This window comes from Aulonocara sp. 'chitande type north' Nkhata Bay, linkage group LG11, assembly GCF_057382095.1.
Source record: "Aulonocara sp. 'chitande type north' Nkhata Bay isolate Kocher_YH1m ecotype deep benthic linkage group LG11, A_spYH_male_GT1.1, whole genome shotgun sequence".
NCBI lineage: Eukaryota > Metazoa > Chordata > Actinopteri > Cichliformes > Cichlidae > Aulonocara > Aulonocara sp. 'chitande type north' Nkhata Bay.
In genome coordinates, this window is record NC_141354.1 from 33,499,099 (window position 1) to 33,524,110 (window position 25,012).

Genomic DNA, 25,012 nt, shown 5'->3' on the forward strand with positions numbered 1-25,012 from the left:
TTCTTTCCTTTGTGTTGTGCAATGACAGCAAAGAATTACATTTTCCGAACCATATGTTTGTCGTTTCCTTCTGTCATCACCCGAGTACAGACAGTCATAAAAATCTCACATCAGCCCTCTCCAACCACACTCTCTCTGGGGTCTTTGGCATGAAAAGGAAACCCTGTCAGGGTATTTAATTGGCTGCCTGGTAGCAGGGTGCCTGTGGGACAGTGGGACTGTGACGTGGAGAAAGAGGCAGCGATTGGAGGACAGACTGGAATTATAAGGGGAGGGTGAGCCGGAGTGAAGCGTCCCATAGAGCAGCCGGCCTCAGATCTGGCACTGCAGGACGCGCACAAGTCTGTGGAGTCAGCCCTCCTCCGCCTTCTCTCACCATGCATCCAGCAAGACTCTCAACTCGGCAGTGACAAGCGTTTCCGAAGTGACAAGTTTTAAAGCTGAGTATTTGCGCAGAAAGGCCGAAATCGAGGAGAAACTTTGCGTATTTCCCTGCACATTTTTCTTTACGTCGCTGGCAGTTGGAAGCAGGCGGAGTTAAGCCTTTCTGGGGATTTTTTTTCCTTATTCAAAGGGGAATATTCTGTTCCAGTCTCTTCATCAACATGGAGTATACTTCATCCCCGAAACCGCAGCTCTCATCCCGGGCAAATGCTTTCTCCATAGCAGCCCTGATGTCCAGCGGGAAGCCCAATAAGGACAAGGAGGCGGAGGAGAACACCATCAAGCCTCTGGGTAAGAGAAGAATTGAAGAATTAAATCAGAAAACTTAAACAGGCTCAACGTGAGTTTAGTTTTGGGGTTACACTTTCGAATTACTTCGAATTGCAGTTAAACATCCAATAATAAAAGCGAGTTTATCAACGAATGGCGTTTGTAACCTCAAAAATGTGGAACCGTAAAACAAATCAGTCACTATTTTACAAATAACGATGCGTTATAATAAAAGGAAAATGCTGAAGAAACAAATTAAATAAAGATGAACTGTGATAGCAGTGAGGTGAGGTTCTAGTCTGTAAAATGTAAAAGGAAATTCACGAGGATACATAGAGTGACAGTAAACATCCATGCAATTTATTATATACGTTAATCAAAAAGTAATGTGTTCAATGAAAGAGTTTTTAATATTTAAATGATTGCAAATAAAAAGGCTCTAAATTGACCCTGCGCATTCATTGTTCCAACATTTAATTTCCCTGTATTTTAAAGAGCATTTTCTTTTTTAATTCTTTATATTTTGTTTTGCCAATCGAATCAAAAGACGAGCTGCTTCTCCAAAATATCTTTTTATTTTTTTTAAGCGGGCATGTCAGACAAGTATTACACTTTAATTTTCAGATTTTCTGTAAGAATGTAAATTGTGCTTCTTCTCATTAACGACAGACGTGTTCTACAGAGCTGATATGTGTGTTTATTTTATTTGACCTTATCCATGATAGAAGCCGCTCTAGTAGAAATGAGGTATTATAATAAAAAGATTTATTACATTTATTATGCTGCAACACAACAGCATAGCAGGATATTTTAGCAGACTGTGGTTACATACTTGCTTTCCCTGTTTAAGACAAAATCTTGCAGTTGTTCCTGATGACATCAAAATCAAATGAGAATAATCATCCCTGTTTCTCCACAAATCCACCTTAATTAAATAAAACAGAGCAATTCGTGGAGAAGTCCTCCTGCAACCAGCAGTCCCTGGCTGACCTGTCCTCCCTGGACGGGCATGGGGACTTCAGCGCGCCCGCCGTGTGCACGGAGCCGCTCATCCCCACCAATCCAGGCATCCCAAGCGAGGAGATGGCGAAGATCTCGTGCAGCCTTGAGACCAAAGAGCTGTGGGACAAATTTCACGAGCTCGGTACTGAGATGATCATCACCAAATCTGGAAGGTAAACTACCGCTAATTTTATTTTCATATTTTGATGTAACCTATTTATTGTCCCATAAATAGGCTATAAATATATCAGAAAAAAAGACGGGTGAGAGAAAAATAAAAGACGATATTGTGAGAAATACAAATAGAGAAATGAATTATGGTTCGTTTTTGTTTGGAACTTCTTTGTGAGCCTTTTGAAAGTTGAAAAAATAAAATTAGGATAAAGCTCTTCTGCAGCTCTGTCTGACTTTTCTTTAGATAGAGCAGCGATCTAAGCAGGAAGCTGCAGACATCTGATGACTTCCCGCAGGTGCTGTGAAAGGACATTTACACCGTGATCTAATGTTTCACTGACCCAAGAGCCACCTGAAAAACACACCGCAGGTTACTTTAACATAAAGGCAGACACTGCAGCTGGTCGATGTGAACCTTATTCACAAAATTAATAATAATAATAATGATATATATATATATATATATATATATATATATATATATATATATATATATATATATATATATATATATATATATATGGGTGTAGTTTTAAGGGAAACGTGAGGCAATGTTAAGGACCTGTGAACGAATTCGTGAAACTTGAACTGCATTTAACACATTTACGGACATTGGTGAGGCGTAGCGTCAAACCCAGCAAATGCAAATTAATAATTCACTACTCAGAGCTGTATTCCTGCACTGAGTATGGCTTGAAAACACAAACTGTTTGTGAATATCCGAAAAAAAAGTTAACTGTGCATTTACTTTATTTATTTTTATTATCTTTTTAGCAAGCGCTACATTTAGAAAGACCAGTGTTCTAACTCAGCAATTATTTCTTTCTGCTCTAACAAAACACCATTAGGAGGATGTTTCCAACCATTCGAGTCTCTTTCTCCGGGGTGGACCAGGACTCCAAGTACATCGTGCTGATGGACATTGTCCCAGTGGACAACAAGCGATACCGATACGCTTACCACCGCTCCTCCTGGCTGGTAGCCGGCAAGGCCGACCCCCCTCTCCCCGCCAGGTAGGCAGACCTAAACTCCCTCTCTCTCTTTTTAAAATATGTATACCCTTTTTTTAAAAAATCCTCTGTGTAGACTTGAATTTGAATATGAAAATGTTCCAAAGACATTTTCAATATTTTGAACGACTTTCCAAGTTAGATGAAATGACCGTAATTACGTTGGAAGAATGGGTGGATATTCGAAAAACCTGAGAACAATTCGCTAATAATTCTGCTCTTTTCTGGCACTTGTGAATATTTTATACCTGATTTATTTCAGTTGCAATATCAAACTTTATTCTTTATGAAAATATGGACACCGCTGACTCTCTTCTGGTAGGCTGTTGTTTATGTAACCTGACAATCAGTTACATTTTGTCTTACCTTTAACTAAATATAAACAACTTATAAAAAAGTGGAGAGCAGACTTATATTGATTTGATTCAAGAAAGAGATCATTTGGAGGCCTCTTTTCAGTAACTATTTATTCTTATTTATTTATTTACATAGCTAGCCATTTATTTCAAGAACCTGGATTTTAGAGCCCATATGAAGATTGTAGTCTTCACTTAAATGCTGTTCAATTAAAAAATGCATTGATATGTGCTTATTAACGACTTTTCTATAGTTAGCCTATTAGGAATTATTAAATCTTACAAAATAAAATAAACACAACATATAATAATACTGAGTAAAAAAAACATTCTGACAAAGGTGTAATGCTGTTTGGCATTAATTACTTTTTGTGGTAGTTTTACATGTAGCGTAGCTAATTCGATCTCACACCAAGCGGCTGTTGTGAATTTATAAACAGGGCGTGTTAAAGTAGGCCTACTTAACCTCATAATTATAAATACAAATTCTTATAATTCTTATTATTATTATTACATCACAGTATTTATTGTAATTTCAATTAATTGGTTAGTCGCTAAGCGATTCTTAATTTGCCAGTTTGCTGAACGTTGATTGGATAGGAAACGAACGCCTTTCAGCCAATTAGAGGTGCTGTTCTTTTTCCCCGCAGGTTGTACGTCCACCCAGACTCTCCATTCACCGGCGAGCAGCTGATGAAGCAAATGGTTTCCTTTGAGAAAGTGAAGCTGACGAACAACGAACTGGACCAACACGGACATGTGAGCACCTGATCTTTCTTCTTTCTTTTCTTTCTTCACATCTTTTTGCCTCGAAACAACACGTCAAGTATTTATCTAGCATCATGGAGGCTTTAGTGTTTCGAAACCCCGTGAAAATGAGTTAAGCTAGCTTCATTTCAGGCGAAATATACGACTTAAAGCAAATTGTTCTTTTAATCCTCCCTTCACTGACATCATCATGGCAAGGACAAGCAGAGACCAGAACAGTGCCGAAAAAATAATAATAATAACTGTCATCCATTAATAAGTCAACAGAAGGGCACAGTCTGGGAAACGCGGCAATTATTAGTTTAAAGGGTGTGTGCACTTTCTCAGTCCAAAAATAGCACCTCAATTGAATCTATTGAGGTGGATGTCTCCAAAACAAATATACAATGTGATGAGCACATAAAATTAAAAATGCTCTACACTCCTTTTATTTATTTTAGTTTTGCCAGATTCTTTCTTCTGCCGAGTAACAGTGGAATGCAGCAGTAAAAATAATGCAGTGTATACATATAAATACATATCATGCGTTTAACAACGTATAATATATACAAAATAATACATTGCAAGACTATTTTAAATAAAATAAAAAATAACAGTAATATCGCTTCTTACCCCAATAATTCTTCTCATGCTATCATATAAACTGAATGCACACAAATTCCCATTATATACTCATCCGCCATTATTTCTGTAACACTGCAGCTTAAGTCTGATCATTTGAAAGGTCAGCAGCAACGGTAAAGACATGAAATTTACTAAAATATCACAAAAATATAATGACATTATATATTTAGAATTTAGAAAGCGATTTAAACATTAATTTTTAACTTTATAAACAGAATAATTGCCCACATATACACATGAACACACACCCACCACCACCACCAACAACAACAACAACAAAAAGTGGTGCAGAAATATAACTTTGTACTCTTAAAGACTGAAGTTATGTGCATAATATTCTATAAAATAAAAAATATTCGGCATAAAATTTTGATTACCTGTAGCAGAAAATTACGTTTTCCAATTTGAAGACATCACTTTCAGGTATAAATGAATTTTTCATCTCTGGGCTTCTTGAACCTTTTTTTCTGACAATGAATACTTGAGCCAGTTACTGTGAAGCAGTGTTTTCATATTGCATTATACTTTTTATACTTCATTTATTTTATTTTCCAAAACTACAATTCATAGTAAGGAAATAAAGAGAAGCAAGAAAAGAGAAAATATATCATAACCAAATGTAATATACATATAAAAAATTACATATATAAAACATAAACCACAGTATGACAGGGAGGGGCTAGATTAGAAAGACTCAGCATTTGTATACAAATTCACTTTATTTAGCTTTACACACCCCGTGTTCATAGCCTTTCAAATTTATACTAAATGCTTAAAATGATTTTTTTTTTCTTTATGGTTTTAATGGCAAAATTATCCTCCATGCAAATTAATCTTTTCTCAAATACATTTGTCAATTCTCATTTTGTGGATCATCTTTGTGGAAATCTTTTAAAATGAGTCACAAATGTCAGTGTAATTTGGTTTTTATATTTGTAACTTTGATGAAATGTTTGGGAACTATTTTATGCTGCACATTAATAGAACGCTTGTGGATTGCCGAGTATATCCAGCGGCAAAAGGGTGTGAATTGGATTGGGTAAAAGTAAACTGAAGTTTGTGTGTTCACACAATGAATAGTCACTGCGACAGTATGACTCCCTGGTATGTTTTAATGGACAATAATAGTGCTTTGTGGTGCAGAGATGGAATACATAATCGAATAGAATATATCTGAACTTGATCTTGATGCACTCTGACTCCAGTGAGCTTTCACATCATCATCATCATCATCTTCATCATCTACATGTCACTGTAAACTAATTCTTGCTCTTCTTGTCCTCTGCAGATCATCCTCAACTCCATGCACAAATACCAGCCACGGGTCCACATCATAAAAAAGAAGGACCACACTGCCTCGCTGCTCAATCTCAAATCTGAGGAGTTCCGCACCTTCGTCTTCATTGAGACTGTCTTCACAGCTGTCACAGCCTACCAGAACCAGCTGGTGAGTGATTGTTGACTCCTGCAGGCTTAAGGACTCTGCCAAAAATCTGCTGCTGGTTCCCATGAAATTTTTAAATTATAAAGATTGCCACAAACTCCATTTAAGAGTCAATCTGGAGCCTTTGATTGTATCACATGGGCCTTATCAGCACAGCGAGTTGTGCTGCCTGAGCAATTTAAGGACTTCTCATCCTTGGAAAGGGTAAAGGTTGAGATTAAAAGTGCACTTTAGACCTAACGAAGATCGAGAGATACCAGGTAAAAGCTCAAGCGTGCATCCACTTCTGCCTTTAAGACAGTATAGTGTAAATAATATATACAGTACAATATAGCGAACAACTTTGTTATTTGATTGACACCATATACCGTAATTAAAGATCATCTTTGTTAGTGCCTCATTGGTGGGTGTATGTGTTGGACATGTATACAGTTGGTTGTTTCTATACCTATTCAGTTTAAAATTTCATCTGTAATAAACCCCATGACGCTAACCTGAATGTGTAAATCAAATAACAAAGTTGTTCTGCATAATGAAAGTGCTGAATAGCTTGTCTGCTGTCTTTATCCCCTTCTTTGTGCACCTTGTAAGTAGGTGAAGTTCATCCAGAACAGAATTTCTATAAGAAAATCACGTTTCTTATGATTTTTAATTAGTTGTGAAATTCTCACAGTTTTCCCCAATAAAACTAAAATAATTGATTAAAATTTTGTGACCTGCAAACCTTTTGGTGCTGTGCTGGTGGAAATAAATAAATCTGGTCATTTAGAATTTAATCAATTTAATTGTAAAAGTGTCAATGAAATAAGAGCTGAGAAATTGTGCTGCTTTTCCTGTGTGTCCCTTTATTTACTGCTTCTTTTGTAGCACAAAGAGGAGACATGCATACAGACATTAAAAAATATAAATAGCTTTAAAACCTGGCTATGCTTTGGGCTTCTGTGGATGTGGTAGCTGCAGAGAACCAGCGTGAAGAGACATGTTGACTCAAAAAAAACCAAACAATAAAATGAGGTGTCAAACCTGACCTGACTGACTCGTTTCACTCTCCTGCTCCTGTGTTTTCCCAGATAACCAAACTGAAGATTGACAGCAACCCGTTCGCCAAAGGTTTCCGGGACTCCTCGCGGCTGACGGACATGGAGAGGTACATGGGATTCTGGGTCCTGCACTGTTTGTTTACCTCTCTCCCCACCGCTACGGATAAGATACACGATTAGGGGGGAGTGTTAGATAGCCGGGGTTGCTGCTCATTAGTAAATACAGAAGCTGGAGTGTTTATTTCCCTCTGTTTGTGTCAGTGGAGAACAGATAATCCATGCTCCACATACTGTACTCTGTCATTCTTTCTGTTCTTGCTTTCACATCTTTTATTCTTGTTTTCTTGTGTCTTCATACAACCCTTTTACTTTTTATTCCCTGTCTTTGCTTCAATTTTCATTCATCCATTTTTTAAAAATAGTTTATATATTTCTCCCCAGTTTTGTCTTTTTTCTTTTACTTGGTCTCTGTACTTTTCTTTATTTTCCCTTTTTTGATTCCCCTCAATCCTTTTTCATTGTCCCCTTTTCTTTAAAATTTTCATTTTACTTTTTCTTTTCCAGTTTTTTTTTCTAGTCTGTGTATTAGTTGTATCCTTCTTCTTCCTCGTCTCTATTTTTATTTATTAGTTCACATTCTCTTTGCTTACCTTCTTGATCATCCTTCCCTTGTATTTCTTTTTTTCTTTCAGTCTTCCCTTTCTGTCCTCCCTCTTTAGCTTCTTTGTTCTTCATTTCTGTCTGTCTTATCTTAAACAAATTTTAAACACTGAAACTCCCAGCTATCATCCTCGTTTCTTTCCCCCATCACTTGTGCCCCCCCCCCCAGTCCTTTTATCTTGCTTTTCCTTTTGTTATATGTTCTATTTTCATCTCTCTATATTCTGCATGAACAAGAATAGTTTGTCTGTCCTTTATATATATACACACACACACACACACACACGTAGAGTTATAAATCACCCCTCCAAAGGATTTTTTTTATGAACGCTGCCAAAACACACACTTCTCGTAATTCCCGATTCCGGCACTACGGCCAAAATCAGCTGACAAAATCAGACCATCTGCCCATTTCCTTCAATCAAATATCCCAAACAGAGACTGTCGAAAAACAGCCAGACAAACACTCCTCCCTCCTTCTTCTCCTCTGTCTTTCTCTTTTTTGAGGGCTGTGAATTAGACCAGATCAATTGATCTTAGGGAGCTGCAGAAATCACATTAGTCTGGAGTCGGCCACTGCACTAAAACACACTGTAATTCAATTGGCTGCAATGACTGATTGAAACCAGCATGCCCCGCCTCTTCCCCTCCTTGTTTGCCTCCCGCCTGATGCTGCGTATTGTGGGAGTTCACGGTGGCCCCTCTGCCGGAGGGGCCCGACGCTGATAAAAACACACACATTTGTACTCCTCTGCTGACAGATATTGCACTTTCCTAACCTAATTGGAGGCAAAGGGGCTGCAAGGAGGGGGGCTGCTAATGTGAACGCATGGCTCTCGTGATGCAGACCACTTGCCTGTCCACCCAGCCATGCACACGCACTCGTGAACACTCACTACCCCCGCCCCCCCGCAACAATTTGTGTCACTGTGTTTGAGAAGTGCTGTCTGACAAGACTCAAATGAGCTAATGCACTTTGTTGGATAGTAAACACACACAGAAGACGCACACACAAACCAAAATCTACATGCACAGTCAACACAAACGTTAAAATACACAAAAGGGAAATTCACACTTAGACATGCTGCCAAAAAAACATCACGTAAAGAGGAAAGATCCTGTTACTGCACAGAAACAAAGAATGGACCAAAAGGCAGATACTAGAAAATTGCACTGGTATTAAAAATAAATCTGTGACCTGTCAGTTTCAGTGTCACTAACCCCTGAACATTATCACATTAGATTATAGGTGAAAAACCCAACTCATTTTAAAAAATTTTTATTCTGCTCTTGATGTTGTATCTGTTTTATGTTGTCAGACATTAATGGATAATTGAAGTTTCTATCAAAACGATTCAACAAAACTATTCTGCAACTATTTTATTAAGCTCCTAATCAAATATTCTAGAAATTATGTTTTACAAAAAAAAGTGACATAGTTTCTTTTTTGTTAAGTCTGCATCTCATCAAATAAAAAATGTCTTTTAAAATATTTAAAATGACAAAAAGAGATTTATTTTGGGGCTCTCTCTTCGGCTTTTGCTGTAGGGAAAGTGTTGAGAATCTGATCCACAAGCACTCATACGCCCGGTCGCCAATCCGAACCTACGCGGGTGACGAGGAGAACCTGAGCGAGGATGGACACGCCTCACACACCAGAGGTAAACACTCATAAATGCAGACACCACAGATCCTGAGAAAGCATTATATTTAGTAGATTTCTTTCATTTCCTTTTTTTTCCATCTTCCATATAAAATAGAAACTCATCATTCTCTTCATCATTTTCTGCAGTTCCAATTTAAGTTAAGGAAGTTTACCATTTAAAAAAATATAGGTGTACTAATATTTGAGGGATAATTACAGTGCCACTGATAACCGAACATGACCTGGTGAGTGTATGTGGGAAGAAAACACTTTAACAGCTACTAATGAACAAATACTTGGAAAGTATATTAGCAACTAAGAACTACAAAATGCATAATAAAAATAATATAGAGGCTATTTGTCATATACACAATATATGACAAATATGATATTTTGATATAGTATTGAGATGAAGACCAATATCTGAGTTTTCTACTAAATGTAAACCTGTTTGTTTGGGGGGGGGGGGTGTTTGGAGCTTTATAACGTCATAGAGTCAGGAGAGAGGACTTCATTTTAGCTGATGCAACATCCAAAAATAACTGAAAAGAATAAGACTGCAATGTCTACACAAAGCAGGAATCCAAAAAACAAGCAGCTAAGTAACAAAAAAGGCAGAAAATAAAACTAGAACAAGAAACTCACCTTTAAAACAAAGCAGGAAGTATCACAGTATAAATAACTAATACTGAGACATGAAGACAAACACTTTACATAATGAAAGATGCAGGAGAATAAAGTAGATCAGGGAAACTAGAAAGATGGCAAAACAAACTAATACAGCAGATGTAGTACAAAAATCCCAGAGACCATGACAGGAATTTAAAGTTGGTTTAAATCCAGTTTTATTACATTTATGTGAGCCTTTTTCTGAAATCTATTTGTATCCCAACTGAACTGACATTCATCTGTCTCTTGTAGGCTCAGCGTTCACCGCCTCAGATAACCTCTCCCTGAGTTCCTGGGTCACCACGACTTCAGGTTTCTCAGGTTTTCAACACCCACAGTCCCTATCGGCCATGGGCACCGGCACCGCTTCCCTGCCCCACCCCATCCAGGGCTCCCTGCCCCCTTACAGCCGACTGGGCATGCCGCTGACACCCACCGCTCTGGCTGGAACCATGCAGGGCAGCGGCCCCTCTTTCCCCTCCTTCCACATGCCACGCTACCACCACTACTTCCAGCAGGGCCCCTATGCTGCCATCCAGGGACTCCGCCATTCCTCCACTGTGATGACACCATTTGTATGACTCTATCTTGGGGAGGAGATGGATGAACCTCGCTCTGACACTCACCCGTGTTTCGGAGCATCAAGCTCTTTCCTCACTCCTCATCCAGTTTGTATCTTTCCCTTCGGTCTTTGTAAATAGTTCACCTACAGTAAGTGAGGTGACGGTCATGACATAAAGAGGATGAGGTGTACTGACAGCCAATCAAAAAAGGACTGTGGCGCCATCCTTTGGACCTGCGGAAACACCAGCAGATCCTGTGGTTTCTACGAATGCTTAAAAGACACTGTACAAACACTTGTGACCTCAATACAAACTAAAAAAATCTAATGCAAGGTGATAACAGGAGTATGTTTGATCTTGGCCCTTCTTGAACAGAAAGTGGATCTTTGACTTATTTAAAGAAACAAGTAGAAAACCCTGTCTTCCCTTAAACAGGCACTAATGGTAGCAGGGGCTCGACCGGCTCTAAAGATGGCAGGCAATTCTGTGGTTCTCCAAAATGACTCACAACTCCACCGGATGGACACCGAGGCTCAGTCTGTGAACATTTCAGCATGTCATCAAGCCGGAGCAGCCATCTCAGGTTTCCTCTGTTTTGGAGAAAACCAGCCATATGTACAGTTGAAAGTTAGAACTTAACACTGTTTCTCCCACAGTGTTTCGAAAATAATGTCAAAAAACATGTTAAAATGCATTGTACAAAGGCAAACGTGCTACATTTACTCATAGGAAAATTGTCACTGTGGAGTTAAACAAATAATAGGACGCATGCTGACCGCAGTAGACATACACACTTTATATGGAAAAATATGAGCCAAAAAAAAAAATGAAAAGGTGCTTTTTGCTTTGTTTAAATGACCAGTTAATGGAAGCAGCAAAGTTGCTCAAACCACAGATGTATCGAAAGAGCTGGATACCATGCTACTACTGCTGATTTTTTTTTTTTTTTCTTGGTGCCCGTTTAAATCTCTATAGACACCTGAAACTCAAGGTTAATATGATTGCTGTTTGTTTAAATAGTGTTTAATCAGTGATCTAGAGGTGATTTGATAAGGTTCCTAGCAAGAAGATATTTTTGGCATTTTTAGGCAATTTTCCTCATATTTTAGTATTCCTAAAAAAAATGGCACTCAAGTGTCATTCAGAGGAGTCACTTTTAATTATGTGTAACTTCAAGACAAAGTACAGTCTAAATTGTTGAGTTACATAACAGTTCACTTGCACCACAGTTGTCATGAAAGGGGAAATTAGCTACAGAGGCCAAAACCAGTTTTTGTCACAGGCTGTAAACCTGTTTAATTCTCCTGTAAAGTTGGGCATTTTACCCTGGGTCAGCACTGACTCACTTTAGCAACAAGCCTCAAGTGGCCATTTAGGGAACTGCAGTTTTTGGCACTTCAATTTATTCCAGTTCTTATAACACGTCCATGGTAAACACATGCAGACCTTTAATCTAAGATTCATCTTTGAATTTAACACAAGTCCCACCACGGACCAACAGCAAACTTTCTAGACAGAGGTGTAGATAACCCAAAGCTATCATGGCCTCGTAATCACCACGTTTATCTGTGATAGAAGTGTCATAACGTCGAGTTCTTCAGCATTTAATTTTTTAAATACCTGATCAACTTTACTTCAGCATACAGTGTAGCTCAGTAACTTGTCCTTGACATCTGAAACCAACGATCCAACACGCCGCTTGCTCATCTCTGTGGAGTTGAGAAAGTACGCTTGGTTTGACGAAAGTCGTTCGGTTTAAGAATGATTTCACACAGACTGATGAATTTCACTATCTTTGTATAGTGACTGGACTCTAACTAAAATCACTTCAATGACACCTTTTTTATATAGCTGTATATTAATTTGCTTAGGTTAGTGAAAGTGGTTGAGTGGCCCTTATAAATCTACTCTGACTGGCCTCTAATGGGCTGAATTACGACTCATTCACTGTAGTCTGTTTTATATCAAAAGGCACATAAAACAGCGTGAAATGTACAGTAGAAATATAAACCCCGACTCCTCCTTGCTTTCAGCCTTTTGGTGATCTGTCTTCATTGGGTGTTACAGAGGCTGAATGTGTGTATGTGGTGACAAGACACAGCTGGAAATATTGGCTCTTGGGTCTCATTTAAAGCATGCAGAAATGAGGAAGTTGGCTCACACACTCGGTTACAGTCATTTATTTTAAAAGCTCTGATGACACACAACAAAGTCATTTTAGCCAGTATCTGTGGTCTATAACTGAGTCCTAAAAACTGCAGTTGATGATAAATCATCCAGGCCAATATGCAGACTGACATCAATGTAATCTGAGCCTTTATGCCAGAAAAATCCAATTAGTTTGTACTCAAAAAGTGAAACGATTTACCTTAACAGTTCGATTAGTTCAACCTGTGCTGTGGTACAGACTTTCATTTTAAAGATGAACTCAAAAAATAAAAAGAATAATCCCATCACTACTGATAAAATGTGCGGTATGGATGGAGTTTTTTTGTTTGGTTTATTTTGTGTATTTTGATTAAAGGTGTCCCTTTAACACTTCTCTGCAGTTGCACAGCGATCAGCACAGAGAAAAGGTTGAAATTAAGCTGAAAGAGCAACATGAGTTGGTTAAACAAACACTGTAAATGTCCCAGTTTGACTCATACCATATATTAACATCACATGTAGCCTAACGCAGCAGAACATGGGTGTAAGAGTTGGCAGTACTTGATTTTATCTCAGCTGTGTAGTGAGCAAGACGGGGAAATGTACGTGTTGTGGAAATCAAAGTCCTTTTCTGTTGTTTACTGAATGGTGATTTCCATGTTGATGTAAATGTTTAACACCTCTGAATCGCAATTCACCACTGAAAATGATTTGTTTTTGAAATTGTTTTGTTTTTAATGCCATAATCCAAATACACCCAGTGAGATTGTGTTTTGATGATTTTTAAGTGCAATATATTTATTTTATTCTGCTGTATGGAAATAATGTGTAATGTACTATGCCGCATCTAAAAAACAAAACAAAAAAAAAGTTATTTGTAAACCATGAGAAATATATATATATCACCACCCAGACACTGAGCGCCTTTTATTGATGTTTTTTCATTTACATCTGCTTGATCAAAATCACAGATACTCAGTAATGGAATGAAATATTTATGTTTTGTCTTTTCTTGAAAAAATAGATTATAATCAGGTATTTAGAAAGGTTTGTGTAATGCTGAAATAGAGTAAATATAAAAGCAAAAACAAAAGTTCAGTATAAAAAAACAAAACAAATGAAGCATCATCAGGATTTAAGCTGCTTCAGCACATCCTGCATCACCACCTAGTGGTCAGTCTGCATCCAAGCCTCACTTAATGCTGATGGTATTTTTTTTGCTCTCTGAAACTTTGAAGCTTCATGCACTTTGACAGCTGCACTAATCAAGAACACCACAAGTCCAGATAATACCAAAGAGCTTTGTGGTTTTGGTTATGCAAATGATGAGAATTTTAACATTTTCAAACTAAGGCTGTGAGTTACAACACAGCATTTAACTGCATTCTATTAGTGTTGTGGTTTATCTCTAAATACTGGAAAGGTAATCAATTTCAGTTCAATACAGAACTCTTTACTTTACTGTGACACTGGGCAAACTAATACCAAACTATAAGCCATTAGGTTGATTTTAGGTTTATAAATTGTGTTCATTGTAAAATGAAACCATACCTATGTTACAGTTTGGAGCATGGAGCGGTTCACAGGTGATAGCAGGAACTGATGCCACAGGTTAACCGGAGTGAATCTGAAGCAGCTACATGAAACTCAGCTGCCATTTATTCAAGTCTTTACATCTGTGCTTCTTCAACTGACCTCCACAAAATTGCAGTGGAAGGGAAGTCGATATTTACAATGGGGGCGGGATTTTTTAATTCAGTGGTGTAACATCAGGCCACTGCTGCCCTGCTCCGACTGCAGAGTATAGAAAAAAATGTGTGATGTAAATGATCTAAGCAGGAGCTAAAAAAAAAAATCACACTATATCATCTCTTTAAAAAAGAAAAGTGTAATTTATTTCGAATAATTCAGTATGTTTATTTATTTATATATATATATTGATTACTAGGAAACAAATGAAAGTGGTCACTGCACTGGTATACATATCTCAGCTATGTTTAAAAACTACCGTATTTCCTGCTTTTCATAAGCATGGCAATGAAACCCTGATAAAAACCAGGACATAGCAGTACATAAAAACTTTATCTGGGTGCAGAGGGTAAGAAAAAACATGGAGCACAATTAAGATGATACAAACTATAATCAGGACCAGTGTTGGTCAAGTTACTTGAAAACAGTTACTAATTACTGATTACTTCTCCAAGAAAGTAATCCAGTTACTTCACTGATTACTTATTTTCAAAAGTAATTAGTTACAGCAATAGACCTTTCAGCCCAATTTCTGCACAATCCATCATATAAAATTGAATCAAATTATTTTCAAAAGTAATTAGTTACTTTATTACTTCTATTTATTATGCATAATACAATTGAATCAAATGCTTTAAAAATTACTTTATGAGTTTTAATCTTTTAACTTTATGCACATTGCATCAAGCAAAAATTAAATTATATGTTACTGTCTTTGTCTTGAAGAAATGTATTTAACATTTAAACCTATTTTCTGCTTATTCCACCATATAAAATAAAATAATGGTTTGTTTGCATTCACTCTTTCAAATAGATGCAAGTAAAACACAGAAAAAAGTAAATAAAATCAAAGACTCAGCGTCAGTAAGTCCTGTCTCTCCTAAACCTACTGTCACCTGTTTAGCAGGAGTGGGGCCGGTGGAGGTTTGCCCGGTGCTGCAGTGGTCATGTCAGTGGGGGGATCTGGGGGTTTCTCTGTGAAGTTCACATTCCTTTGGCAGCGTGCTAGGTGCTTGCTCAGATTTTAAGTTTAATTTTTCGCTGTAGAAAGAAGTTTTCTTCCCATGCAGGGTGTACAGCGGACGCTAATGTTTTTCTCACTTTTTAAGGAATCAAACTCAAAGGAATGTCAGTACGTCCACGCTTTAGATGCTGGATGGTCGTACTCTCTCCCGCACTCCATATTATCCATTGTTAATCTGCACGTCTGTTGCTGCCACAGACTTTGCACGCTCCTACGTCATTGTCATGAGACACAAACAAAATTACGGTTTTGAAACGCAGTAATGCAGTGTGCTTACGGGAAAGTTACAGTAATTTAATTACTTTTTTTGCAGTAGTAATCCCTTACTTTACTCATTACTGAAAAAAGTAATCGAATTAGCGTTGCTGCCCATCTCTAATTTAGTACGAACTTAAAATCCTTCAGACTGCCTGCAGCAGAGTTTATTCCTACTTGTGATGTTTTACTTCCATGAAATTAGCCTTTTAAATTCATAATAAATACAAACAACAAACATAAAAAGAAAAAGCATCAAAATGTGTGCTTTATGCCATTCTGGAGCTTCTTTCACTGCATTTGGACTTGATTGGACTTTCAACAAGTGTCCAAGGCGACTATGACAGTTAGCCATCATGAACAAAACAAGGAAATTACTACCATTGTTAAATAAATGTCCACGTGTCCTTTTCCTGATAAGACACACTGAAAACTGACATAAGGGTGGAATTTTTGTTTCCATTATTGTTAATAGAAATATTATGCAGGAATTGGGTAACCATGTATTTAAAATATCTTGAGAAAATGATTTAAGGTTTTACCAAAACTGTGACCTAATTAACAGCTGATCTAAAGATAATACGTTGCAACGGATGTTCATACTTATTCTAAACGTTAAAATAAATGATGCAGATACCTGAAGCCAAGAAATTTTAGTTTTTAAATTTGAATTATTATCTATTAAAACATCTAAATGCTTTAAAATATATATATCTTCTTCATCACACTATGTTTAAACACTTCACCACTAGCAACGAAGAAATATCTGATGTAAATATCAGCCAACAAAGCCGATATTGGTACCAACATCAATATCAAATTTCATTTTAAACAGTTAAGAGGAGGTTAAGGTTGCCACAGACAAGAACACAATCATCCACTCAAGAAGTCGTTCAATTAGCTTATTGTAGTGAATCGACTTTTGCAACACCTGTGAGGTGATGTGCTTTGAAGGTCAGTTTAAATCAAAGAATTGCAACTTCATGCATTTATGTTTTTTTAAGGAGACAATCTTTATGGCAGTGCTTGAGGTAAATGCCTGAATGTGTAAAAAAAAAGTCATTTCTAGAATACATTAAAATAAACAAGGGAGAAATGAAATAATCTCAAAATCGACATCTTTTAATGCAATCTAGAACATTAAAAAAAAGAAAACAATGTGTGCACTGATGACTCTGTTGCACACTCGCACATAAAAACACAAGCAGAAAAAGTCTTCTATCACCAGACGCATCACCCGCCACCGCAGACGAACTGACAGATCGATGGCTGGACGTTAGTCACTGTTTCACCAGGAAGAAGGCCCTATTTCTGCCTTGATAAGAATCGGTTACATCCTTTGAAAATAAATAAATAAACAAATAAATAACATCCAGCGTGGCTTTGATTGGATTAAAGGGAGAAGGGAAGGGCAAGACAAGCCACCATGAGGTATGGCCCAACAAATTGGAGCTAACAGTCGGGCCAGAGAGTCCATTTTGGGGCATAATTTACACAGTGAGGAGCATGAGCTGAATCTAATGTCATTTCCATCAATTTTGCATTTTGGACCCCTTTTTTGCCTCCCTCGGGCTTTTAGCGGTCATTTGAATCATCTGGCAGAGGACAGTCGGCGAGCATTACAATGTCGGAGACGACATTTAGCAGCAGAGTGAGAGGTGGTTCTTTATGGTGTGGTGACTGGCTGCAGCACAGCAGCGCGTATCCACGGCTGCACCATCTCACAAATGGCTAACAATATGCTAATAGGTTAAGAGTACTGAATTGCTCCAGACAAGACACTTAATGGATGCTTTATCTGCAGGTCAGGAGTCTCATCAGCTGCAATCTCTCCTGCCAAGACGTGCCAAGTCAAATTTAGCGATAAAGTGCTTTTAACAAACAGGCCGCAAAGTGCTTCAGGCAGGACAAAGGACACAAACACACGGGAGAGTTTGTGGTGAAATGTGAAACCTGTTGGCAAACAATGGAAAATTGTTTTAGAGGAAATACACCTTGAAAGCAAAGTTGTCCGAGGACAGACAGATACGACAGGAATTCCTGACAAAGTACAGTCTAATTTCACTTCCTGCCCACAAACGCTTGGATTTCTACTCAAGAGCAGATGATTTTGCCAAAAGGTTTCCCAAATGTAGTCTGACATTGACGCTGCTGCAGTGGTTTCCAGATTTCTTCTGATATATTAGTTTTAGTAATGCCATTACGAGATGAGAAAAGTAAGTACAGTACCTGACTTCTTCCGTATGCTTCGCCACATTTCAGAGGGATTTTATACCATTACATTACCCCGACAGCTATGTTTACATGGGCGATTGTGACTTTGAAGCGTAGCATTGCTTTGAATATGATTTGACTATATAAAGAACAATAAAAAGACCTACTTCTTATAGATAGGTCATTTTATTGTTCTTCACTAGAGGGTAAAAAAGAATATATAAAAAAATGATTTTAGTTATCATTTAGACATCCATTAGTAGAATTATTAACTGTTATGCGCATAAGTCATAATTGCCCCCATTTTAGCTCTGTTTTGGTCTCCACCAGCTTCTTTTCAGTGAAGGAGGTGCTTTCCCTGAAAGCAGATTCAAATTATTTTGGAACACGAACTGAGAAAACGAAAAGCATCAACAGTAAAGAGCAGAGCAGTGATAATTCCCACTTGTTACCAGAGATGGGCAGTAACATGTTAATAGTAACACGTTACTGTAATCCAATTACTTTTTTCAGATAACTAGTAAAGTAAGGGATTACTATTGCAAAAAAAATAATTAGATTACTGTTACTTTCCCGTAAGCACGCTGCATTACTGTGTTATTAAACCATGATTTTTCTTGTGAGAGTGTCTCATGACAATGACGTACGAGCGTATAATGTCTATGGCAGCAACAGACGTAACAACCTAGCACGCTGCCAAAGGAATGTGAAATTCACAGAGAAACTCCCAGATCCCCCCACTGACATGACCACTGCAGCACCAGGCAAACCTCCACCGGCCCCACTCCTGCTAAACAGGTGACAGTAGATTTAAGAGAGACAGGACTTACTGACACTGAGTCTTTGATTTTATTTACTTTTTGCTGTGTTTTACTTGCATCTATTTGAAAGAGTGAATGCAAACAAACCATTATTTTATTTTATATGGTGGAATAAGCAGAAAATAGGTTTAAATGTTAAATACATTTCTTCAAGACAAAGACAGTAACATATAATTTAATTTTTGCTTGATGCAATGTGCATAAAGTTAAAAGATTAAAACTCATAAAGCAATTTTTAAAGCATTTGATTCAATTGTATTATGCATAATAAATAGAAGTAATAAAGTAGTTAATTACTTTTGAAAATAAGTAATCAGTGAAATAACAGGATTACTTTCTTGGAGAAGTAATCAGTAATTAGTAACTAATTACTATTTTTCAAGTAACTTGACCAGCACTGCTTGTTACTACATGCAACACGGTAATGTCACAAGCAGCCATTTCATCTTTTGCTAATACAGCACCCCCTGTTGTGTAGATTTGGCATTCGGGAAATACGTGGCTCACAAACCCAAACCAAGTTCTGTATCATAAAATGCAGCTCTCAAAATGACAGTCAGCTTATAACTTACTCCCTTTTAACTGTTTTAACCTGACCCAGCACTGGGCAGTGTGATGGCGGTGCACTTTATTTACAGTCTGCTTTACTTACGGTGCTTTTCAGCTCCTCACCGCCAGCTCAGCGTTGCTTGCCTGCAGCTGTTGCTGCTACTCCTTCTCTTCCTCGGGCCCCAGCATGCTACTAAAATAGGAGAGACATGATGGAATTGAAGAAGGTCAGCTGTGACATCCAGCCTCCCCTAGCACTGCCCCTGAACCCCCTGCTCCACCCTTCGTCTGCAGCTCAGCCACAAACAACACCCCACCACACAACTGTTCACATTTACATCAAAATGATACACGATAGCCAGAAATTGGGTGAACTTGAAAGAAAAACACAAACAAGTACAAATAAATTGGATTAGAAAAAAATATATATATATAAATTATTTATATAAAATTTATATTAAAAATGTATGTATTGAAACTCATTAGTGTTGTGCAATACTGCAAACTTCAGTATTGATCTGATACCAAGTAAATACAGGGGCAGTATTGCCTGTACTTCTCACTTATAAAGGCAGCTTATGAAGAGAGCAGTCTGTTTTGCCTTTTGAGATTAATTCTCATCAATTTGCACATTTGGAACATGTTTGAGGTACTTTTTTCATTTCTAAACAAAGCTAATAATGGATCCAAAAAATTCACTGGGCTATATACTGAACTTAGAGGATAGTTTTGATCCTATTATTACGGTGGCCCTGAGAGGCCAAACGGACTGCAACTTAAGAAAACACCAGCAAGAAAAATGATACAAAAGCACACAAAACACAACGGAAATAGGAAAAAACAGATTTCCAAAAGCACAAGGGAAGTGTTTCTGGGGAGACAATACCGACGGACCAGTTGCAGGAACCAAAATATGCTAAGAATTGCGCAGGGAGACACTTAACAGAAGTGGAGGATCTATCGGTTTTGTGAGAAAACAAAAGATGAGAGGTAAGTGTGTTAGCCTAACTATTAGTCTAAAACTCTGTCATCAGTATTATATGAATCATGATAAAACACACCTACCATTTTTTCAGTTCCTGCAACTGGTCCGTCGGGTTATTGTCTCCCCAGAAACACTTCTTTTGTTGTTTTTTCCTATTTCCGTTGCAGTCCGTTTGGTCTCTCAGGGCCACCGTATATTATGCTAGTACCGTCCAATATCAATATCAGCGTTGGTATCGATACTGTCGATATCTGGCTCAATCCATCCACCTCTATCTCACATTTAGACAAAGAATGTTAACCTTGTGCAAATAAATCCATGAGAAGAGACTGATGGCTCTAAACTGACTGCTGACTGTAGGTGTGAATGTGAGAGGATGTGGTTGCCTGTGTACATCTCCAGGGTGTACAATGACTTTAGCCCTGTGTGATCTGGGATAGGCTCCATCACCCCAAAACTCGGTTAAGAAAACAGATATGTGGAATTCAGCATTAAACCAAGGAATTTAAAATCAGGCAGAAGTAAAGACAAAATGGGAGACAAAATATCTCAAAGTCTCAAAAAAAGGGATAGATATTAAGCTAATAAGTCATCTCGCTTCCCTATTCCTTGGGGAACTTCCCATTGCCTGCGCCTCCTGAACAGAAGTTCTGAACAGCAGGTGGGCGGGGCTTCTGTTCTCACATTCAGAGCTGTGTACCCAAGATGACCATATAAGAGATCCCTGGTCTCCTTTACAAAACCAATAGTAGAAAAAACTTTACTTATTACTCCACTAAACTCATTACTTAACATAATCATGTTTTCTTTGAACATCAACCCCTGCAACAGAAAAATATTTTAAAAAAAATTCTGTCATATATGGTCAATCTATTGTAAAGTTGCCGAATTGTAATAATGACTTTGTCCTGTGTTCTTGGTTGGGTCTGTCTTGAAAAAAGTTTTAATCTCAGGCAGACTTCTATTTGGTTAAATTAAAGGAAAATTGAATTATACTCAGTATGGGACACTCCTTGATCAGTACAGTGAAACTCAGAGTAAATATCAAATTTGAGCTCCAAGCATATGCAAAAACAAAGGGATTTTTTCCTGATGTAGATGCACTTATGTTGGGAACCAATTGAATCACAAGATAATCACGTAAATCACAACATATCCTGTATGCACAGTGCTTCTGACAGTCGACAGCAGCACAATTACACTGGCCAAAAGACACAAACAGAAGTTTTACTTGCATTAATGGACACACCCAAAGAAATCCACTTAACATGTAATATAATTACAATGAAACCCATATATGCTAGCCTACCACACATATACTGTATATTAGTATCGACAGATATGCTTTACATGAAATGTAGAAAAAAAAACAATTTTAGTGGTCTTACAAGCACAGCAGGCAACATTAGCTAAAGGCAGGGCGGCATCAAGAAGTGTCTGACCATAAACTAGCGAAACGTTCATAAATAATGACTGTATAATTTTTTATTTATTTTTGTATAATGATGGCTGATATGGCATAAGTATTGGTGTAATATTGATTGGCTCTAAATATAAAGTTACCTCTGTCAACTGCCTGAGGCTAAAGTCTGAAGTTTCAAATGTAATATATACTCACCAGATGCTTTATTAGGTACGATTGCTGTTACAGGGTTGGAACCCCTTTTTCCTTTAGAGTTGCCTTAATGTCTTTGTGGCAAGATTCAACATGCTGCTTAAAAAATTCATGAGAGATTCTTTTGATAGATATTGACATGATAACATCAAACAGTTACTACACTTCCATGATGTGAATCTCCCTTTCCACCACATCTCAAAGGTGCTCTATTGGACTGAGATCTGGAGACTGTGGAGGCCATTTGAGTAGAGTGACCTTACTGTCATGTTCATGATGATCTGAGCCTTGTGACATTATCCTGTTAGAAGCATCCACCAGAGGTCTAGAGGAACACTGCCATAAAAGGATGAACGTCATCAGCAACAACACTCAGATGCTGTGGTGTAAATCGTGTTCATTGGTTCTGAGAAACCCAAAATACCCCACACACCATGACACCATCATAAGGTAGGTTGGATTCATGCTTCCATGTTGTTTATGTCAAATTCTGACCTTACTATCCAAATTGAATAAGAGAAATTGAAATTGAGACGATGTGATAAAATACTGTAAAATGCACCCACAGTTCCTCTTAAAAACTAGCTTAAGATATTCAGTTTATGGAGTAAAGCTAAAAAATCCCACTGTTGTTGGGCTAGGTTTGCTGTGAAACTGACAGAAACACTATATGAAGTTAAAACTATAAATATGACTAAACTAGATCAGTTTTGTCATATTTACATCTTGTCCATTTTTTAAATCAACTTGCACAATCTGTTTTTTATATATTGTTAATCCACCTTCCATAACTGGAAAGCATTTTGAGTCAAGCTTTGTTGTTTTTTGGATGTGTTTGCAACAGCCTACAAAAACGTGTGACTTAACTTGAGGATAAATTTACAGAGAATTCACAGCAATTAGTTATTTACGGTCTCTCTGTTACTGGAGCAGCAAAGCAAACGTAGGTGTTTTTCACTGTGTGACATATATGGATACATCCAAAGTAACACCTGGCCTAAACACACTGTACCATGTTTACAGCATGTGCTCAGTCAAGGCACTTTTACTGAAAGCACTGCATCCCCATATCATCCTCACAGGTGTCACACTCCATCTCTCCTCTCCATCTCCTCCGTGTTCACCTAATGAACTCAGTCTATCTCTTCTCCCCCCGCTGTGGCAGGTGTCCAGCCCAACTGCTGCCTCTCCGAAGACAACGAGGCCTGATAGCAGGGAAACAGGAGTGAGCCGGCTGCATAACAAGGACTTATTATGATGATGAAATGTCCTACAAGGCCCCAAACACCCTCTTAAAGAAATCTCTCCCACTGATAAGGGGAGTCTCAGCCTCACCCCGGAGCTGTGTGGAGGTAGAGGAGAAAGTGTGTGTGTGGTGGTGCGTCCTAACCTGATTGGATCGGCGGCTCAGAGGGGGCGCACGTTACAAAATCAAATGGCCGTCAAGCCGCTGTCATGCATAATTAATTGGACCTTCCACTCCCAACTACACAAAAATCCATGGTCATTCGATTAGGGGTTTTTGGAGGACTCTCTGAAGTGCATCGCTGTCTGAGCTGCTTCCCAGCTCACCACTCTATCAGTGAGGATTGTGTCAGCCTGCACATGTTCAGCCAGGTAAATTTTAAACTTTCAAGCCCCTAATTCATTGTTAGGCTGTTTGTTGTAAGGACCAGCTTTTTACACAGCTCGGCAATCGAAACATTTGCTGATAGTCATTAAAATTTGTAGATGCAGAAAGCCTGCAGGTCTCAGCAGGTAAAGTTGGGGAAAAAGCCATGCTCTGTGCTGAAGGCTCAGTTTGTAGTGCAAGCAGTCAGAAGCAAGCTAACCCTGTATTCAAATCTTCCATTTTCTTTTTACTTTTAGTATATAGTCTTCTGAAGCTGCCTTTGCCTACTGTAGGGGTTTTATTTTATTTATTGCTTGTTTCTGTACAGTTATGTTTCTGGGTCAGAAAAAAGCATGTAGTAAAATGTGACCAGATGGAGCATTCAGGTTCACTGGAAGCAAACAGGAAGCACTGTTAACAGGACAAATGTACTCTGTAAATGTATCATTATGATTAACTTGCTGAATCAGGATTGGACTGCCAAACTGTGAGATTATTGGTGCCGCCATTAATGACCATCAGCATCTGTATGAAAAGAGAGCGTTCTCAAAAGGCAGAGACCACCACTGTGGACCCAGACTGCGAATGCAACAGTATATCAGCTGATCTACTGTCACATCCATCATCACACAGGCTTTGTATTAGAAAGGTTAAAGACCCGCTAATATTTTCATTCTCACATGCACTCCTGTTGGGATAACATTTAGGAAAGTTCAGGCAGCAAAATATGCGTGAAAAAGATTCAAGTGTTTGTACTTGTTTACATTTCCCACTTCAAGCAGAGATAGGGAGCCCAATATATTTTATTTTCAGCACAATCAGTGGAAGCTTTCTACTGACCTTTTAAGTTGGAGAGGTTTGTAATGGCCAGGCATCTTAATTTTCCTCTCTGTCTTGTACTGTCTTTACCTCGTGTTTTAATCTGACCCCCTTTTGCTTTTTGCTGTGAAGAATTTTGCACAACAGTTCAGAAACAGAAATCACACACTGATTAAGTGCCCGAACAAAATTTGTGTAAGATGGGACATAATACATAAGGAAACAGAAGAAAAATCAGAACTGACTTCCTGCAGACATCGAGCTTAGGACGCCATCTTTGAAAGACATCTCAAATCTTAAAATGCATCTGGAGAACAAAGTGATGAGAAGAGCTACAATCAAGGATGCATCCTCTGTGGAAGTGTGGAAAAGAGATGAGATGCACAACTGTAAAGGCCAGCACAAAACCTGGCCAGAAAAGGCTTTCAGAGACAGAACCTTTATATTCTTATTTTTTTTGTCATTTATTATTGAAATGTTCAGTCAAACTCTCTACCCTTCAACTTTTTTATCTGTATATTCTTTAATATTAAGCTACACTGTAAATTGAAT

At 38.0% G+C, this 25,012-nt stretch overlaps 1 protein-coding gene and 2 long non-coding RNA genes across 4 annotated transcripts; 2 read left to right on the forward strand and 1 right to left on the reverse strand.

Moving 5' to 3' along the window:
- Window positions 1-280: 280 nt before the first annotated feature.
- On the forward strand, window positions 281-13,725 carry tbx20 (T-box transcription factor 20). 2 transcript variants are annotated; one of them, XM_086312262.1, is made up of 8 exons: window positions 281-735; window positions 1,658-1,889; window positions 2,739-2,903; window positions 3,907-4,015; window positions 5,937-6,095; window positions 7,163-7,239; window positions 9,341-9,453; window positions 10,359-13,725. In XM_086312262.1, exons 1-8 carry the CDS (start codon window positions 606-608, stop codon window positions 10,685-10,687), a joined length of 1,314 nt encoding a protein of 437 aa, XP_086168388.1. In that variant the 5' UTR covers window positions 281-605; the 3' UTR covers window positions 10,688-13,725. The 2 variants fall into 2 exon arrangements, with proteins under 2 accessions (XP_086168388.1, XP_086168387.1); XM_086312261.1 differs by having other exon boundaries at window positions 7,163-7,238; window positions 9,337-9,453.
- LOC147319554 (uncharacterized) lies at window positions 9,859-21,046 on the reverse strand. The gene is made up of 4 exons (XR_015131556.1): window positions 20,495-21,046; window positions 19,533-19,622; window positions 12,290-12,378; window positions 9,859-11,259 (listed from the first exon to the last, which is right to left on the reverse strand). It is a non-coding gene; the product is annotated as an uncharacterized LOC147319554 (long non-coding RNA).
- Window positions 20,266-24,939, forward strand: LOC147319555 (uncharacterized). The gene is made up of 3 exons (XR_015131557.1): window positions 20,266-20,419; window positions 22,234-22,479; window positions 23,195-24,939. It is a non-coding gene; the product is annotated as an uncharacterized LOC147319555 (long non-coding RNA).
- The last annotated feature ends 73 nt before the right edge of the window (window positions 24,940-25,012 follow it).